The sequence below is a fragment of the Lactuca sativa genome, chromosome 3 (assembly GCF_002870075.4).
Source record: "Lactuca sativa cultivar Salinas chromosome 3, Lsat_Salinas_v11, whole genome shotgun sequence".
Classification (NCBI taxonomy): domain Eukaryota; kingdom Viridiplantae; phylum Streptophyta; class Magnoliopsida; order Asterales; family Asteraceae; genus Lactuca; species Lactuca sativa.
The window spans coordinates 87892876-87911953 of record NC_056625.2 but is presented as its reverse complement, the minus strand read 5'-3'; the positions used below and the strand labels follow the sequence as shown (position 1 = coordinate 87911953).

The 19078-nt window shown below is 41.1% G+C and overlaps 2 protein-coding genes across 2 annotated transcripts; one reads left to right on the top strand and one right to left on the bottom strand.

Annotated features, from left to right (window-relative positions):
• Positions 1-11875: 11875 nt before the first annotated feature.
• Positions 11876-12771, bottom strand: LOC111906199 (citrate-binding protein). Its single transcript, XM_023901926.2, has 2 exons — positions 12491-12771; positions 11876-12405 (listed from the first exon to the last, which is right to left on the bottom strand). The coding sequence occupies exons 1-2, from the start codon at positions 12758-12760 to the stop codon at positions 12007-12009; spliced, it is 669 nt and encodes a 222-aa protein (XP_023757694.1). The 5' UTR covers positions 12761-12771; the 3' UTR covers positions 11876-12006.
• A 1416-nt stretch (positions 12772-14187) lies between these two features.
• Positions 14188-17203, top strand: LOC111906182 (THO complex subunit 4D). The gene is made up of 7 exons (XM_023901909.3): positions 14188-14446; positions 14898-15131; positions 15872-16015; positions 16101-16169; positions 16262-16446; positions 16540-16590; positions 16803-17203. Exons 2-7 carry the CDS (start codon positions 14949-14951, stop codon positions 16990-16992), a joined length of 822 nt encoding a protein of 273 aa, XP_023757677.1. The 5' UTR covers positions 14188-14446; positions 14898-14948; the 3' UTR covers positions 16993-17203.
• Positions 17204-19078: the final 1875 nt, after the last annotated feature.

Genomic DNA, 19078 nt, shown 5'->3' with positions numbered 1-19078 from the left:
CACGTAAATCACTTAGCGAGTAGACTTGCCGAGTTGGGGGTATAACTCAGTGAGTCGGAGGGGGATTAGAGGACTGGAGTTCAAGGCAGAACTCGCCGAGTTGCTCTTGGGACTCGGCGAGTTGAGTCGGGATGGCCTTGCGATTCATGCTAGGTGTGACTCGTAGAGCAAGGGGAGGGACTCGACAACCCAAGCGAGAATGAAGAGTTAGTGGACATGGGTATACTTGTCGAGTCGCCAAAGTGCACTCGACGAGTTGGGTCAAAGTTTGATCGTTGACTTTTGTTGACGTTTAGGGTTTGGTCAACAATGGGGTCTTTGAGCCAAGAGAGGGTTGAGTTCTCGAGAGTTATATTTATGAGAGTATTTACTTTATGTGATTAGGCGGAGGCTAGGCCATATTTCTATCGAGTCAGAGAATTACCGAGACATCTGAGGTGAGTCTTCTCACTATACTTTACCTAGTGTGGTAACAAAGTTATGTGACAGAGTACTTTAGAGTTATGTGTTAATGTATTTGCATGTTATTTATGTGTTGTGATTTATTGCGATTTGTGATATGCATGATTCAGAGTTACAGAGTAAGGACCTTCGGGTTCATAGAGTTAGGGCCAGAGGGCCCACAAAGATTTGGGGCTGGAGGGCCCCACTGAGACATATTGACCAGAGGGTCGACAGAGTATAGCCTCGAGTGGCAATTATGTGTTAGAGTGGTATTTTGGGGAACTCACTAAGCAATTATGCTTACAGTGTTATGTGTTATGTGTTTCAAGTATCAGTGATGATCGCGGGAAGGCGCCGACATTATTCGTACACACGCATATTGGAGTTTATATGTTTTTGATCTTGGGGTTTGTATTGATACAATGTTTTGAAAATGAATGTGATTGATATTTTATGGTTTTCAAAAAGTGAAAAATTGTTTAAATTTTTACGGTGTTACATAATCACATAAAGTAATTATTTCAATCATTAACGGCTCTCAAGGCTAGACTACACCCCTTTCTACAATTCCACAGAAGGGCAAAAGACCATTTTACCCCTTCCTGATCCAAAAGTACAACTGTTGACCAAAACCCTAAAAGTCAACGAAGTCAACGGTCAACCTTGACCAGACTCGTCGAGTTGTCTCAATGACTCGGCGAGTCTAGTCGTGAACTCTACTCCTCTGATTCTCTTATGACTCATCGAGTCACTCACTTAACTCGGCGGGTCACTCTCTAGACTCACAGTCTCGGGGTCACTCGACTCGACTCGTCGAGTCTGTTCATGGACTCGGCGAGTCCAATCCATGCTCAACTTCAAATGGCTTCCTGAGGTCAGATCTAATGCGCTACTCAATAGATCTATCCTTTCTAGTCCCAATAATCATGTAAAGTTCGAATCTTGATGCCCATGCAAAGGCTCCAAGGCTCTATTTGAAGAAATGACCTCTAATATGGCATCCTAAGTTCATATTTAACCAACAATCCTCATAAAGCTCAAAGGAGAAAGGTCTCTGGACCTCTATGGATCCAGATCCAAGACCATAATACGAAGAGGAACAATATACTCAACAAAACCATCTACCAAAAGGGTCTAGAAAACCCTAACTCTATAAAAAAATCACCAAAACAGAAGATGGATCGAGATTATACCTCAAATAAGCACTCCTAAGCTCAAAATTCCTCCAAATAGCACCTCCTTCAGCCTTCTCTTGATCTTGATCACCTTCTTCTTGCTAAACCAATGATAAAAAGATCAAATATGGCCTCTCCTTCCTCACAAACGATTTAGCTCACTTAGGGTTTCTCTCATGGGACCGGTAGCCGCAATGGGAGGCTATGAGTGCCCTTAAATAGGCTCCAAAACCCGGGAAATTAGGGTTTCATTAAACAGCGTGGACTCACCGAGTCCACTCATGAACCCGGATGATAATCCGCGACCCTACTCGGCGAGTCTAAGCTCCAACTCGCCGTGTTCCTCCACAAACTCCAAAATAAAACAATAAAATAATATACCTGGGAATCCGAATGTTACAATTCTCCCCTCTAGAATCAGACTTCGCCCTCGAAGTCTCACTCGACAAACAACTCTGGATGCTGCTCACGCATCTCACGCTCCGGCTCCCAAGTCGGCTCTGACCCTTTCCGATGCTGCCACTGGACCTGCACCAGAGGCATTTCCTTGTTCCTCAGAACCTTTAACCTCCGATCTCTAATCGCAATCGGATTCTCAATATAATTCAGACCCGTATCTACCTGGATATCTTCTAATGGAACCACTGTCGACTCATCAGCGATACACTTCCTCAACTGGGACATGTGGAAGGTATCGTGAATCTGACTCAACTCTGCAGGCAGCTCTAAGCGGTAGGCTACCTAGCCTACCCGCGCGATCACCCTGAAAGGACCAATATATCGGGGGCCCAGCTTGCCCCTCTTCCTGAATCGGATCACTCCTTTCCAAGGAGAGACCTTCAGGAGCATGAAGTCGCCGACCTGAAACTCGAGCTCGGACCAGCGCCTGTCCGCATAACTCTTCTAGCGACTCTGAGCGGTCAACAACCTTTGTCTGACCTGTTGTATCTGCTTTGACGTCTGAAGCACGATCTCTGTACTACCCATTACACATTGCCCCACCTCTCCCCAGCAAATGGGGGTCCGACACCTCCTCCCATACAACATCTCAAAGGGTGGCATACCAATGCTCGAATGATGGCTGTTGTTGTAGGAAAACTCTGCCATGGGTAAATACGTGTCCCAAATCCCACCGAAATCCAACACATATGCTCGGAGCATGTCCTCGAGCGTCTGAATCGTCCGCTCGCTCTGCCCGTCAGTCTGTGGGTGGTGTGCAGTACTAAAATGCTGCCTCGTACCCAACTCCTCATGAAATTTCTTCCAGAATCTGGAAGTGAAACGCACATCTCGATCGGAGACAATCGATATCGACACTCCATGCCACGATACCACCTCCCTCACGTACATCTCTGCTAACCTCTCTTCGGAAAAGCTCTCACTGATAGCAAGGAAATGAGCGCTCTTCGATAATCTGTCTACAATCACCCAAATTGTATCGATGCCCCTCACAGTCTTCGGCAATTTGGTGATAAAATCCATAGTAATTTGTTCCTACTTCCACTCGGGAACCTCCAACGGCTGCAGCTTACCATGCGGTCTCTGGTGCTCGGCCTTAACCCTACGACAAGTGAGGCACCTCTAAATGAACCACGTGACGTCCTTCTTCATACAGGGCCACCAATACTCCCTCTTCAGGTCCAAATACATCTTAGTGGCCCCGGGATGGATTGAGAACTTTGATCGATGTGCTTCTTCCATTAGAATGGTATGCGTCCCGCCCACAAACGGTACCCAAATCCGACCCTGAAATATCATAAGCCCCCGGCTATCAGTAACGAACTCCGATACCTGCCCGATAACTCGCTCCCTATTCGGTTTTTCTGGTCTCACGGCCTCCGCCTGGGCCCCTCGAATGGTGTCCAACACCGGAGTCATCACTGTCAATCTCATGCAGATGTCTCGAATTGGGACGCACTCTGCGCTATGGCTCAAGGCATCGGCTACCACACTAGCCTTACCCGGATGGTATAGGATCTCGCAACCATAATCCTTTACCACATCCAGCCATCTCCTCTGTCGCATATTCAGGTTGGGCTGATCCATTAAGTACTTCAGGCTCTTGTGATCCGTGTATATGGTACACCGGACACCATACAGATAGTGACGCCAGATCTTGAGGGCGAACACTACTGCCCCAACTCTAGATCGTGGGTGGGATACCTCGTCTCGTGAGGCTTCAGCTGCCTCGATGCGTATGTTATCACATGCCCCCTCTGCATAAGCACCGCTCCCAACCCTGATATCGACGTGTCACAAAACACCACGAAATCCTCCATTCCTTCCGGAAGGGCTAACACCGGCGCTTTGCATAGTCTCTGGCGAAGTGTCTCGAAGGAGGCCTGCTGCTCTGGGCCCCATGAAAAAGCAACACCCTTCCGGGTCAACTTGGTGAGTGGCACGACGATCTTGGAGAAATCTTTGGTAAATCTCCGATAATAGCCTGCCAATCCTAGGAAACTCCTGATCTCTGTAGGTGACCTCGGCACCCCCCAACTCATCACCGCCTTAATTTTGGCCAGATCGACCAATATCCCTTTCTGGTTAACGAGATGCCCTAGGAACTGGACTTCTCGTAACCAGAAATCACACTTGGAGAATTTGGCATAAAGCCTCTCCGATCTCAAAACTCCGAGGATCTCCCTAAAATGCTCATCGTACTGCTCTCGGGATCTAGAATACACCAGGATGTCATCGATAAACACGATCACCGAACGATCCAACATCGGCCTGCACACCCGGTTCATGAGGTCCATGAATACCGCCGGTGCATTGGTGATCCCGAAAGGCATCAACACGAACTTGTAATGCCCGTAACGAGTCCTGAAAGCTGTTTTCTGGATATCCTCATCTCGCACCCTCACCTGATGATATCCAGACCATAAATCGATCTTGGAGAACCAAGATGCTCCCTGCAACTGATCGAACAAATCGTCGATCATCGGCAACGGGTAACGGTTCTTGAGCGTCAACTTGTTCAACTCCTGGTAATCAATGCACATCCGGTGTGGACCATCCTTTTTCTTGACAAAAAGGATAGGCGCTCCCCACGGCGAACTACTCGGCCGAATAAACCCCTTCCCCAGCAACTCCTGAAGCTGCGAGGATAACTCCTGCATCTCTAGAGGCGCAAGGCGATAGGGCGCCTTGGCGATAGGCGCAGCCCCCGGAACCAAATCGATACTGAAATCTACCTGCCTCTCGGGAGGCACACCCGACAACTCCTCCGGAAATACATCCGGGAACTCACGCACTATCAGGACCTCATCAACTGACCTCGGTCTCTCTGAATCAATCCTCGTGTCCATCACATACGCTACAAATCCCTAACAACCCTGCTGTAGACTCTGTCTTGCTGTAGCGGCTGAACAAAATGCCGACCCTGATCGCGTACCCTCACCATACACTGTAATCTTTCCCCCACTAGGGTTCCGAATGGTCACCAACTGTCGCTCGCAGTCGATAACTGCCTCGAATCTACTCAACCAGTCCATGCCTAAAATGACACAGACATCCCCCATAGCAATCGGAATCAAGTCTATCGAAAACTTCACCCCGAAGATCTCAAGTACACACCCACGGATCACATCAGTAGCATACACCGCTCGCTCATCTGCTATGGAAACTCGTAGAGGTCGACTCAACGCCTCTCTCTGAATACTGATATGCTGACAAAAAGCTAAAGATACAAAGGACCAACTCGCACTCGAGTCAAACAACACCAAGGCAGGTACAAAACTTACAAGAAAAGAACCTACACATATCATAAAATAAGCACAATAACATAATCTCAGCATAAATAAATGAAAGAATACATACCAGCCACGATGTCAGGCGCTGCACGGACCTCCTCCGCAGTCAACTGGAAGGCTCTCCTGCTAGCCTTCAGTGCTTCGGCCTTCGCAGGCCGGGCCTCAGTAACTCTAGCAGCAGGTGCAGATCCCAACTCTGGTCTCTGAAGCTGGGGTCACTCGGCCTTCCGATGGCCGGTCTGGTTGCAATGAAAGCAAACCGAGAACCCCTTAGGGCAATCCCTCGCATAGTGACCTTCCTTACCACACTTGTAACACACCCCCGTCCTGCACACCCCATCATGGATCTTGCCGCACTTCCCACAAGTGCGGCCCTTCGGACCACCAGACCTCGAATCAGCGGGCTTCGCCCGCTTGGCGGCCGGTTGCGACTGTGTCGGTCACCGATCACCCCTCTGAGACTCAGCCTCCTCCATCGCCTGGGTCTCTAGCTCGATCTCCCTCTTCCGGGCATTTGCTTGGAGCTCGGCAAATGTCCGGTAAGTTGAGTTCACCACAAACTCACGGATATCCCTTCTCAGTATGCTCAGATAACGGCTCATACGAGCCTGCTCGGTAGACACCTGCTCAGGGCAAAACAACGCCCGCTCATGGAACATCCTCGTAATCACTGTCACCGACTCAGTCTTCTGCTTGAGTGTTAGAAACTCCTAGGCTAGACGTTCCCTCTCAACCGGGGGAACATACTCATCACGGAACATTGCAGTAAACCTCTCCCAGGTTACTGTAGTCAGCTCTGCCATCAAAAAGTCCACCGTCACAAACTTCCACCAATCCTTCGCCCCTAAGCAAAGTTGGTTCAACGCGAACCGAACCCTCAAGTGCTCCGGACACAAACACGTATAGAAACATCCCTCGATTTCTGAAATTCACCTCATCACAGCGATCGGATCCTGCGTACCATCGAAATCTGGTGGTTTCGTGTTGCTGAACTCTCGGTACAACAACGAATCACCACCTTGGGGTCTCGCAGCAGCAACAACTGCAGTGGCTGCGGCAACAGCAGCATCAGTTAAAGCAGCATAACGCTCATCAAACGTCTCAATCAATGTGGTTTTAATAGACCCAAACATCTCGGGAATCTCCTCCTGAATAGCCGTAGCTACCTCCTCCTGAAAGATCCTCCGAATCTCCTCATCACTGATACCACTAGTACCACTGTCCCCATCCCGTCATCTCGTAACCATCATGTTGTCTCTGAAATAAAATACAAAACAATTAGTGACTCAATCGAGATCACTCATAATCGATCATTCACCCTACTTGATTCTTTGGTTTCCTAAGGAATCTTACTCGGACTGATTACCAATCCGATGCTTCCAGTAGTACGGGCCCTATACTACCTTCCACATCGTAGCAGTACTCACTCCCAGTCTTCTTCCCAGAATTCCAAATCACAAGCATACCACATACAGGCTATACCCTAATCAGCCCTCATAAGCTCCTTACTGCTACCTACTCACTCACAAGTATTCTCTTAGTAGCAGGAATCTCCTAGGCTAAGGCATCACAAATCAGGCCACTCTAGTCCTATCATGATTACCTAGCCTACTCAAGCATGTATAACTCATCACATAATATCTCATAGTATAAAACGTAAGGGTATTTTGGGAAATCACCGTTCAGGCGCTTGCTGATTGTACACACTGCTTCTTTCCATCTCTTTCATATTTCTTTACTTCTAGAAAATTTGTTTGTTTTATAAAAATTTTCTCAAATCCTCAGTTTGAGTTCAAATACATCCGAAGGTGAATCCGAATCCCTCAAACCAAGGCTCTGATACCAACTTGTAACACCAAGTTTTTTTAATTTTTTTTTTCAAATTTCGTAATTAATAATAAAAATCAAAATGTATCTCAAATCATAAACATCCATCTCAAAATATAAGTATCCAAAAACATCTCCCCAGAATCTCATCAAAATACTCCAACAATGTGTACAATCAAGCTGGCGCCTTCCTGCGATTCTCGCTGGTACCTGAAACACATTTCACACAACACGGTAAGCATAAATGCTTAGTAAGTTTCCCAAAATACCACATACATCACATACAACACTCAAGGCTACAATATGACCCTCTAGTCGATGTGACTCAGCGGAACCCTCCAGTTCCGTATCGTTGGGCCTTACGACCCAGTCTGTCTCGTTGGACCCTCCGACCCGGTCTATATCATTGGACCCTCCGGTCCGGTCTATATCACACAGCATACATATATCACAAACACATATACACAAATAGCACATAACATATAAGACCCTCCAGTCTGCTCAGGGTTACCGCACTAGGTAATGAATAATGAGAAGACTCACCTCGGGAATGTCTCAGAAAGTCACAACTCGGTATCTCTGAACCTCGAAACAACGACCTAGCCCCGCCTAATCACATAAATTAATTATTTCAATCATTAACGGCTCTCAAGGCTAGACTACACCCCTTTCTACAATTCCACAGAAGGGTAAAAGACCATTTTACCCCTTCCTGATCCAAAAGTACAATTATTGACCAAAACCCTAAAAGTCAACGGTCAACCTTGACTAGACTCGTCGAGTTGTCTCAATGACTCGGCGAGTCTAGTTGTGAACTCTACTCCTCTGATTCTCTTATGACTCATCGAGTTACTCACTTAACTCGGCGGTTCACTCTTTAGACTCACAGTCTCGGGTCACTCGACTCGACTCGTCGAGTCTGTTCATGGACTTGGCGAGTCCAATCCATGCTCAACTTCAAATGGCTTCCTGAGGTCATATCTGATGCTCTACTCAATAGATCTATCCTTTCTAGTCCCAATAATCACGTAAAGTTTGAATCTTGATGCCCATGCAAAGGCTCTAAGGCTCTATTTGAAGAAATGACCTCTAATATGGCATCCTAAGTTCATGTTCACCAACAATCCTCATAAAGCTTAAAGGAGAAAGGTCTCTGGACCTCTATGGATCCAGATCCAAGACCATAATACGAAGAGGAACCATATACTCAACAAAACCATCTACCAAAAGGGTCTAGAAAACCCTAACTCTATAAACAATCACCAAAACAGAAGATGGATTGAGATTATACCTCAAATAAGCACTCCTAAGCTCAGAATTCCTCCAAATAGCACCTCCTTCAGCCTTCTCTTGATCTTGATCACCTTCTTCTTGCTAAACCAATGATAGAAAGATCAAATATGGCCTTTCCTTCCTCACAAATGATTTAGCTCACTTAGGGTTTCTCTCAAAGGACTGGTAGTCGCAATGGGAGGCTATGAGTGCCCTTAAATAGGCTCTAAAACCAGGGAAATTAGGGTTTCATTAAACAGCGTGTACTCGCCGAGTCCATTCGTGAACCTGGATGATAATCCGCGACCCTACTCGGCGAGTCTAAGCACCAACTCGCCGAGTTTCTCCACAAACTCCAAAATAAAACAATAAAATAATATACCTTGGAATCCGGATGTTACAACTTAGAATAAATAATCTTAAACAAGTTGTATAATACGTCTCAAGGGTTCCGTACATATAAAGAGCGACGAAATCCGAGTTATAACGAAGAAGTTTTGGTCCGTCGAAATTTTACGGCAAAACCAGCACGACACCGAGAAACATAAATAATGAATTTACGATGGAGGACTTTTTAGCCTTAGTGATCTAAACCAAAATTGTAATATACATTAAACCAAGAACATCCGTAAAAAGAACGCCCAAATCTGACTTCGTATGAGGAAGTTATGATTTTTCTAAGATTCGACTTAGCAGTGTACAACCCGAAACTCGAATTTTAGTTCGAGTGGTTTTTGCCTTACGCAACCTTAATGAGAGTTGAAGATCTCATTAATAGGATCTCAATGGTAAAAACATAGACAAAAACGGAGTTCGTATGTAGAAGTTATGATTTTTTCGCGGACATTTAACAGTATAATCTCCTCCTTCTCTTAAATTTAAGATCGGTCGAGAATTAGCCGATAGAGTCTAAATGAGAGTTGTAGATCTTATTTTTACCTACGTGTGGATATAAAGAACGTCGAAAACGGATTTCGTATGCGAAAGTTATGAATTTTTGAAAATCGGCTGATTTCCAGCCTGTGTGCGTCGCCACGTGTCAGCACCAGGCGAAACCTTGGAGCCTACGCAACACCACGACGTGGTGAGAGGCACCACGACGTGGTGAGAGGCACCACGACGTGGTGACGCCCCTGGAGGCCTATAAATAGAGGCACGAGGCGAAAGCCCCGGAGCGCCTGACGGCTCCAAAGGAAGAGCCTTCGGCTCAGAAACTCTGCTCCGGTAGAGCCCGGTTTCCAAGGAAACCCGCTGTAAGTGAGCTATACCTACCATATCTTTAGCATAGCTTATGTTTCAATATAGTAATGTTATTAGGACCTTATAAGGAGTATTTAGGCTATTACTATGGGTTATATAAGTATTGTTTAATGCTTATATAATAGTAATAATAGCTAGACTATTAATTAGTCTCGTCAAACGTTAGACTAAACTCTAGTGGTAATGATACTAGGTTTCCTCAAGGGATAATTGTTTTAAGAGAAACGAAGTGTTGTCCGAGTGCCGACTCACCACCTTACCAGGTGAGTGCATGGTCTCTTTCAGCTTACACATAGATATGAAGTATTTTATATAAATTACGTGCTATGTGTGCATAATATTTGAATACTTGCTGTCTATGCTGGATGAACGATTTTATACATGTTTTAAATGATTTAAACTGTATATGTATTTTATATCTACGATAATGTTGGGGTAAAACATGGGTAGATGTAATAGATTGAATATGAGTTGGATGATAAGTTGAGAGGTGTTATAAACCACGAGGTGATGGTGAGAGGTGGACGGTGTGAGAAGCCTTTTCCCAAACGATGGCCCCGTCATTCAGCAGAGTATGGATGACAACCACGAGCTATTCTAGACATTCCAGTGGAACACTAGCAGGCTCGCAACCTGTGGTGTTGTGAGTGATGCGTTCACCCGGTGTACTCTAAACCTTGGTGACCATGCAGACTTGGTGCCTAAACCTTGGTGATCATGCACACTTGATGCCTAAACCTTGGTGATCATGCATACTTGATGCCTAAACCTTGGTGATCATGCAGACTTGATGCCTAAACCTTGGTGATCATGCAGACTTGATGCCTAAACCCTGGCGACTATGTAGACTTAGTGCTCGTTGTGTAAACTGTGACAACGATGGATTTATTGCCGATTCCTTAGGAATGAATGAACGAGGAATAACTGATTCTTAGGGTAGATCCTTAAGAGTAAAGAAGATAATGGGGATGTGTAATTGGGTTGATTGTTTGATTGTTAAGCATAATAATTGTATTATTGTGGGTTGAAAACCCTATGTACTCACCAGGTTTCCCAACCTGACCCACTCCAGCTTATTTGTATCATAGGTGTCGATACGAAGCTACTTTGCACTGAGAGATTTAAAAGAGATGTAGATCACTAGTGTAAATGAATGTAAGTTCTGTTTATGCTTATGTTTCTGTATTGACAATGACATCCCAAATGTTTTAAATGAATAAAATACGTTTCTTCGAAAATGTTTTAATAACGCATTTATCGTGTTTTTCTGGGGACAAATTCCGCAACATTTTTATGAAAAGAAGTACTCTGATTTTTACAAAGCATAAATAAAATCGGTCTTTTCTGACCGTAAAAATGGGGATGTCACAGGGGCCCCGTCTCGTTTGGGGGATTTTTTTTTTCAAAAATCGGTGGCGGGGGCAAGGTTAACCCCCGTTTCAATTTTGGGGGCAGGGGCGGGGGTAAGCAATTCCGTCCCGAAACCCCCATGAGGACCCCGTTAATAAATTACACATATATTTAAATATATTAATTATATAAATATAATAAATAATAACATGATTTTGAACTTCCAAAGTTCATCAAAAAACATGTTTTTAAGTTTTTAGTATAATTTTTTAAAATGCCATAACTTTTTTATTTTTAAAATGTAAAATTCTACTATAAATAATTATTTTTTACCTAAAAAAAGTAGTCCAAAATCAATCGGGGGCGGGGTAACAGGGGCGGGGGTGGGGGTAATAAAGCGGATTCGGGGTTGGGGGTAGGAGTAGGAAGACTGAACAATCCGGGGGGGGGGGGGGGTCGGGCGCAGGAGTAGGAAGACTGAACAATCCGGGGGCGAGGGCGAAGGTGGAGGCGGGGGAACGGGAAAATTTTGGGGGCGGGGGCGGGGGCGGGAGATGCGCTCCCCGCCCTGTTTGCTCCGTTGACATCCCTACCTTAGAAACATACAAATGTTACTCTTTTTGATAATCTTTTGTCACAATCGTTCTTTTGATTTTCTACTAAAGTACGATAAGAATAATGTTAAATGAATAGATTGGATTAAGGATTCAACTATTGCTTTTTTAGGCCTTGTATTTTTTTCATAGGCTCATTACTAGTTTTATAATATAAGTTTTTTGCTGTTAAAAAAAGTAGTGAATAAAATAGGAAAGTATTATAAAACATGGCGGCAAGTGGAAATCAACTGAAAGACATGAACATGAAGATTCAAGAATACCATAAATTTATCATCGTATGTTGAAATTTTAACATACAAAATCCAAAGATTAATCACTTAGTCTGAAGATTTTAATATCCTTCCAACGGGATTCCATATAGGAGGAGCCATCATTTTGCGAGTAGACTCCACACTTGAAATAATGATGTACGTTGGGTCCACTACGTCCAGGTCGATCTTCAAGTCTAAGAACCCCATTTATATAGATTTTAACACTGTTGCCTTCCACATCATGTATAACATTTAAACGAAACCACTTGTTGTATAGATTAGAAAGAATAACATTTCTTCTGTAATAGTAAAGATTATTATTATATACTGTAAGCATTGTGGTTGTAGCATACGGGGGTTTTGACCCAAAAACTTGCATTACGCTCACCCCGGTAGTGCCACTAGGCACATATCCATATGCTTCGAATTGCCAAACACCCGAAGAGTAATCATAACCCTTCAAAATAAGATAAAACTTTATGTTAGTTAACTTGGCCTTTAATAGGAATTAAAAAAAGCAACATGGATGGCAATATCTTTACTTGAATGCGAATTTCAGTACGTGGGTTGGTTTTGCTTTTCCTTGAATGAGGTTTATCTGTCTTGAATACCCAAAGCTTGTGGACTCCTTTGATAAAGCTGTATCGTTGGTCAACTGGAAGATCATATGGCTTTTGTATACGGAAATTGGAACGACCGAGTGGTTGTGATACAAACCCTAAGGTGGTATCAATAGGTTCGCTCCCCATGGCTTTGTATACAAAGAGAAAAACCAGTGAAATGTAGAACATGAAATTTGAGTGAGAGTTCATATTTTCTTGGATGTTTGGTTGTGTATGGTTGTGAACGACTATATATAATGAGCATTATATAAAGTGACAAGTATATAGATAGAACAAAAAGTGAGAAGATTACAAAGTAAAACAAGTTAGTTATAGCTTTGACGTTGAAATGGTCCATTGATACGAATCATCGAAAATCCCTCATGGTTACATAGATATTGTTTAAAAACAAGAACAAAATGAATCTTGAAAAGCTTCTAAATGATTCGAAATGCCGGCCAAATTGCTATAGGGCTTACGTTATGTAATAAGAGTTAATACACGATCTAGAATTTCCATAACATGTTCATGATTATTGATTACGTTTTTTTGATCTATTGGGCCAAAAGACTCCCTCTAGATGATCCCAATAATTGTGAGAATCTTTAAATTATTAATTAAGGCGTTTTAGCAAGAAAGAGAAAAAGAAAGAGTTTACAAATATCAATTCATATTTCGTCTTATATTAAAAGATTTGGAGAAAGACGACTGATTCAACATGTGGTGATGATTTTGTTGCAACTTGCAAGGGCGGAACTATTATATACATTTTAATTTTATGTTAGATTTTCATTGTTTATTAGTCTATGAAATGTGACATTTTTGTTTTGGGTTGTTCTCACTTACATACCTTCTTTCCCATTACAAATATAATTCAAGATTAATTGTTTATCCATTAATACTTATCACAATTTGTTGATAATACCATATTTGACTCACTTTTGCATAACTAAAACCGCAACTTTGATTATCGTTTCGGTTTTAGTTTCTCATTTTAAGTTTTTATCGGTTTTTTGCTCACCTCTAATAAATTCATACTAACAAATGATATGCGCATGGGGTGGTTATTTTGAGCCATGTTAATTTTGTATTTAGGCGATAATATATCACAATTCACATGTGGCATAAGACATAACACAATCAAATGTTTCACAATTTGTTTAATGTCGGAGAATTTTACCATCATAAATGCTGTTTGGTTGATAAACACTATATCAATGCAATATACATACCCATCCATTCCATGTAGTCCCAATTTCCCATACTCATTTACTTTATTTGTTCACTTGGCTTATATCAACAAAATTTGTGACTTGAATTAGTATAATGTAGCATGGTTCACTAGACAAAGATAGAAGCTCTCGAATCGTTTCTTTATGATTTAACGCATAATTTAATAACCATCTATGTTATTATTAAGATACAGAGTAAATATTTATAAAGGTCCTCCAGTAATCTAAACGTAAATCATTTTCAATAATTATTTAATTATAGAGAACGAATAATAAAGATCGGAAAACTTATATGATAATGTTCTCAAAAATTGGAAATAAAATAGGCTTAAGAAAGCTATTTATTGTGGCCCAATAGAGGCCCAAACGCGTTATTCACTATTACCCTTATCTTCTTCGTCATGATTCAGAACATCTTTTCGCCAATCGAAATCAAAGTACAAATCAAACCCTAATTCTATATTTCTATTCCCCAAACAGATCTCTCCAATTTCTCTTCACGATCGATCTAAGATCTATATGCCCCTTTCTTCAACATCTTCAATTTCATCATCCTTTTCTTCCTCTAACCTCTCTCCTTGTCTGCGTACGTTTTCGGCAATCGGTTCTTTGTCGCAGTTCGTACCCTAAATTCAAAGATCTATTCATATCTATTGTGATTCAGGTAAATTTCTTTTACGTATTGATTTATTTATACGTATAGAACCATATACGCATATCAGAATACACATTAAATTTTACACATCTGATTGTGATCTGTTATTTATCGTTGTTTTTATAAGTATTAGCTATTCGTCATACGTGTTATGACGAACGTCGTCTTTTTTAATTAACCTTGGATATGGATTAGTTCTTTGCCCATGTAAGCCTGGGAATCGGAGATCGGTCTTATATTATTACCAGATCTTATCATACGAACAGTAGTGGAATGATAATTAGCATATTAAACATTCAGAATTTCGATACATAGGTTTTTTTTTAATGAAATCTCTGTATATTGATAGTTCAAACGTCAGATCAAGGATCGTACTCATTCTCATATTATTAGACCTAGGTCTCATGATATGATTGAAAACAGAATATGGTGGTTGACTTGTCCTTTTCCATTTTGACAGGAATTTTCTATTTCTGAAGACTAAAAGCAAGGTTGCAAAGCCTAGTTTATAATGGCATCATTGGATATGTCTCTTGATGATATGATTAAAAGCAGGCGCAATACTGAGAGAGGTAGAGGGCGAGGTGGGGCCCGCCGGGGGCGTGGACAAGGAAGACCCACAGCCACAGGGCCACCTCGCAAAGGCCCCCTCAGGGTGAACTCTGCTCCGCCATCAGCTCACACCATTGCCAAGGCAAGCTCCACAATTATGGATATCTTATCCTTATGCATTTGATTCAGACTCTGATTTCAATCACAAACTTGAGGAACTACTCATTACATCTCTCTTTTTCAAATTTCAAAGTGTAAGGGGTACTATATATGACACAGTGTATAATGTTCATGGAGAAGTTCATTTTGGCATAACCATTCACCTTCCAAGAAATTATCACCTAATGATGTTCATGGATTGTTCTCTGGATCTTACAAGAATTACTTGATGATAAGGGGCTTCACTGATCATTGATCATTACTAATTAATCATGATTACTTTAATTTTGTGGATGTTTGGAAAGGGAGTTGATGATGCATCCTACTGCTATATTTGGAATCTCTCATACTCATAGTGAGATTTTCATGGCGTTCAAAGATGCATCCTACTATCCTAAGTTCATGGTGTTTCTGCAAAGGAGATTCCTTCACTGAACTACAGGACTGGTGCTTTCTCCTGTACATTATCTCACATGTTTTAAGGAGTGGAGTGGGTTTAGTCTTCAACTCCCCAAAATCTCAAGATCTCTTTTTATGTCAAGTGTTAAAGATAGGTTGTCATTTTATAATAATGAAATCTCAAGATCCAATCTTTATTTAAAAAAAATGATTCGGATTAGTTGTAGATACCACCATGAATCATGATAATTGATTATAGGTCATGAAGAAAGGTGAAACTTTTTTTGTATTATAATATGCTGACACGTGGCATGCCCGCATCAGTCTTTTCGCAGACCCAAGCCTTTGCCATGGCAGCGTGACTTGTTGGAAGACAGCCTCAAAGCAGCAGGTCTACCTGGATTGGATAATGCTGCAAAATTATATGTCTCCAATTTAGACATTGGAGTCACCAATGAAGATATAAGGGTAACACAACTATCAACTATTGCCAATTTGTTTCTTTTTTTAATATTTTCTTTAAGTTTAACAATTGATTTGGGCCCCACCACAGGAACTGTTTTCTGAGATTGGAGAGCTGAATAGATATGCTATTCATTATGACAAAAGTGGTCGTCCAAATGTAAGTGTAACTAAAGTGTATCAAATTCTTTAATTAAAAAAAGTATATAGTTTGTTTTTTTTAAAAAAATGTTTTTGTTATTTTTGTTTTAGGGAACAGCTGAAGTGATATTTGCAAGAAGAAATGATGCATTTCAAGCGTTTAAACGTTACAACAATGTACAGCTGGATGGGAAGCCAATGAAGATTGAGATTGTTGGGTCAAAGTCGGATGCTCCTCTTTCGCCACGTGTCAATCTGGTTGGAGGAGTGAATGGACAGCGGACAGTTGTCATGATGTAAGTTGCCTTTCTTATGTGAAATTACTTTTTTGTCCTTTGCTTTCTTTATTGAATTCCTGTTTTGTAAAATTGGGTACACTTGCATTGCAGGCCTGGAGTGGCTCGTGGAAGAGGAGGCGGTGCATTTAATCGTACATCTGGGTAGGGTTTATTGTTTTTTATTTATTTCTATTAGAGCATTGTATTTTGAAAAATCTTACACAATTATAGCAATGTCATCCAATTGGGTAGATATTTTATGGTGTGATTTCTTAATTGGAAAACAATAAATACTACAAATAAAATGGAAGTAGGTTTTAATCATACAATTGTTTGTGTAGTAGTTAATCTCTGTTTTTTTTTTTGTGTTGTAGTCGGAGAACCCGTGGTGGCATAAAGAGTAGCCGTGGTGGTGGTGTTGTAAACAAGCGTGGCGGTGGCGGTGGTCGTGGTAGGGGCGGTGGTGGTCGTGCGCGGGGGAGAGGGAGGAAGGCGGCGGGGGGTGACAAGTCGGTTGATGAACTTGATAAGGAACTGGAGAAGTATCATGCCATGCAGACCTAATAATAAGGCTTTCGGAAACACAAGTACTGAAAAATACAAGTAGATTTAATATTTGATTAGTTGTGTACAAAAAGCGTAATTGGTTTTTGAAAGAGTGGAGATTGTGTTTTATGCTTTTGTAAGTTGTGGGTGTTTTGTTGCTTCATGTGACACCTTAAAATGTGGGTATTATTATTATTATTAGGTCTTAGAATATGTTGTTTTACCTTTATTTGATTTTTTGAAAAAACTTTACTAAAGTCTCGCCATCAACACTATGGTTTCCACCAATGTTTTAAAAACCGGTTTTTTAATTGAACTGGTCGGGTGACGTTTTTCGGTTCAACCGGTTTAACTAGTTCAACCGGATGGTCAAACCGGTTCTATATTTTTATATGTTTTTAATTATCCTGCATACATTGATTACAAAACTTGTCATCTTTTTAGTATTACAAACGTAAATAGAATGCAACATATAAAAACAATCATTATAGAAGTTAAAAATCAAACAAAAAAGTCCAAAACAAACACAAAAATCCAAGAATGTTCGGTTTGAACTGGTCCATTCCGGTTCAATTCAGCCGGTTGAACCGGTGCTTTACCAAAACCGGTCGGTTCAATACGGTTAGGAAATCATTATAAAACCGGTCCAAATCAAACCGCCCTCACCTCCGGTTCAACCGGCCGGTTCGGTTCGAACCGGTTTTTAAAACACTGGTTTCCACTATACAACATATTATCATGGCCACTAATGCAATGTGCTAGGTTTGGATCTATTTGTGGATAATGCAATATACAACTACCAATACTTGTATACACTCTGTGCTTAAAGGGCAACTTGTGGCTTCCACTGCCATTGGTAATCAATTTTTTTGGGGCAGAAGTAACAAAGGCAGAAGTAACAAATGTTTGGAGACCATTTATGTTCTGTAAATTATTCTTTGTTTTCAACTACTATGAAATCACAACACTGCACTTATGAAGAAACCAATACCATACAGCTGATTGGCATTAAATTCAAAAAAAAAAAAAATTCATACAGGCATTTCTTCAAACAGTTGATATTCATTAGACTCACATGTACAAATGATTCCTCCCTTTCGATTCAGCTTTTGACTATTTTGCCTCTGGTGTTTCTTTGTTGAAATTCAACATTTCTGGTGGTACGTTCTGTGAGATGGCTTTCTCCTTTTCGATTTAATTTTTGACCATTTTGCCCCTGGTGTTGCTTTGGCGAAATTCAACCGTTTTTTAGTGTGCTGCCCTTGCTTTCATCTCAAAGCAAGCTTCATGTGCACAATTCTTTCATATCAAAGTTGATAGTTTTCTTGCTGTTGCTTCGTTTCAAGACTTAATTCCTCCTTTGGGAGCATTGATCAATTTGATAGGTATATTTGCTTTTGGAATGAAAGTTTTATTAAAATTGCTTGGAAAACAATAAATAAATATGTCTCAATTTAATCGAAGTTATATTGCACTTTTTATTTAACAAAAATTTGGTCGAGAATTCTGTCACTAAGAGAAAGAATTGATCACGAAATGTGATGTGTAGATGAATTCTAAGGATTTGTGTAAACTAATCAGCTGTGGAAATATGAGAAACAAAAAATAATACAGTTGTATTTCACTTTTTATTTAATTATCTTCATTTTTAAGTCTATGTAAGTATATGAGACGTTTTAGACACTTCAGGAGATAAAAGGATGCAAGTCAATTAACAGATGAAATAGATTGCAGGGAACAATAAGAACCATTAGTTTTTATTTTATTATCTTCATATTTATATTCTTTTCCCTCATTCACACGTTCAAGGAACACCCATGTCCATTTGTTTTTTAGATTCTTTCAAAGGACCCTTATGTCCCTATCTCCATTGACCCCTTCATACAGTTTTGATAATACTCATTTATAGAACTGATTATCAACTAAAACACAGTTTGAGTGAAACTTCTATCAGCATTAATCAGAAAACGAAAATAAATATGTCTAAATAATCAAGTTAAGTTTTATTATTACACTACAAGAAAAATCATAAATAGCTACAGAAAGTTACTATGGAATCAAAATCCGTTGCTATTTTACTACGGAATATGCTACGAAACGACTT

Bases quoted from the DNA above. Each gene is read 5' to 3' on its own strand.
- LOC111906182 (XM_023901909.3), top strand. From the start codon at position 14,949: ATGGCATCATTGGATATGTCTCTTGATGATATGATTAAAAGCAGGCGC. The intron at 16,016-16,100 runs GTAACACAACTA...GCCCCACCACAG, and splicing joins TCACCAATGAAGATATAAGG to GAACTGTTTTCTGAGATTGG. The intron at 16,170-16,261 runs GTAAGTGTAACT...TTTTTGTTTTAG, and splicing joins ACAAAAGTGGTCGTCCAAAT to GGAACAGCTGAAGTGATATT.
- LOC111906199 (XM_023901926.2), bottom strand. From the start codon at position 12,760: ATGAACTCTCACTCAAATTTCATGTTCTACATTTCACTGGTTTTTCTC. The intron at 12,406-12,490 runs GTAAAGATATTG...CTTATTTTGAAG, and splicing joins GTACTGAAATTCGCATTCAA to GGTTATGATTACTCTTCGGG.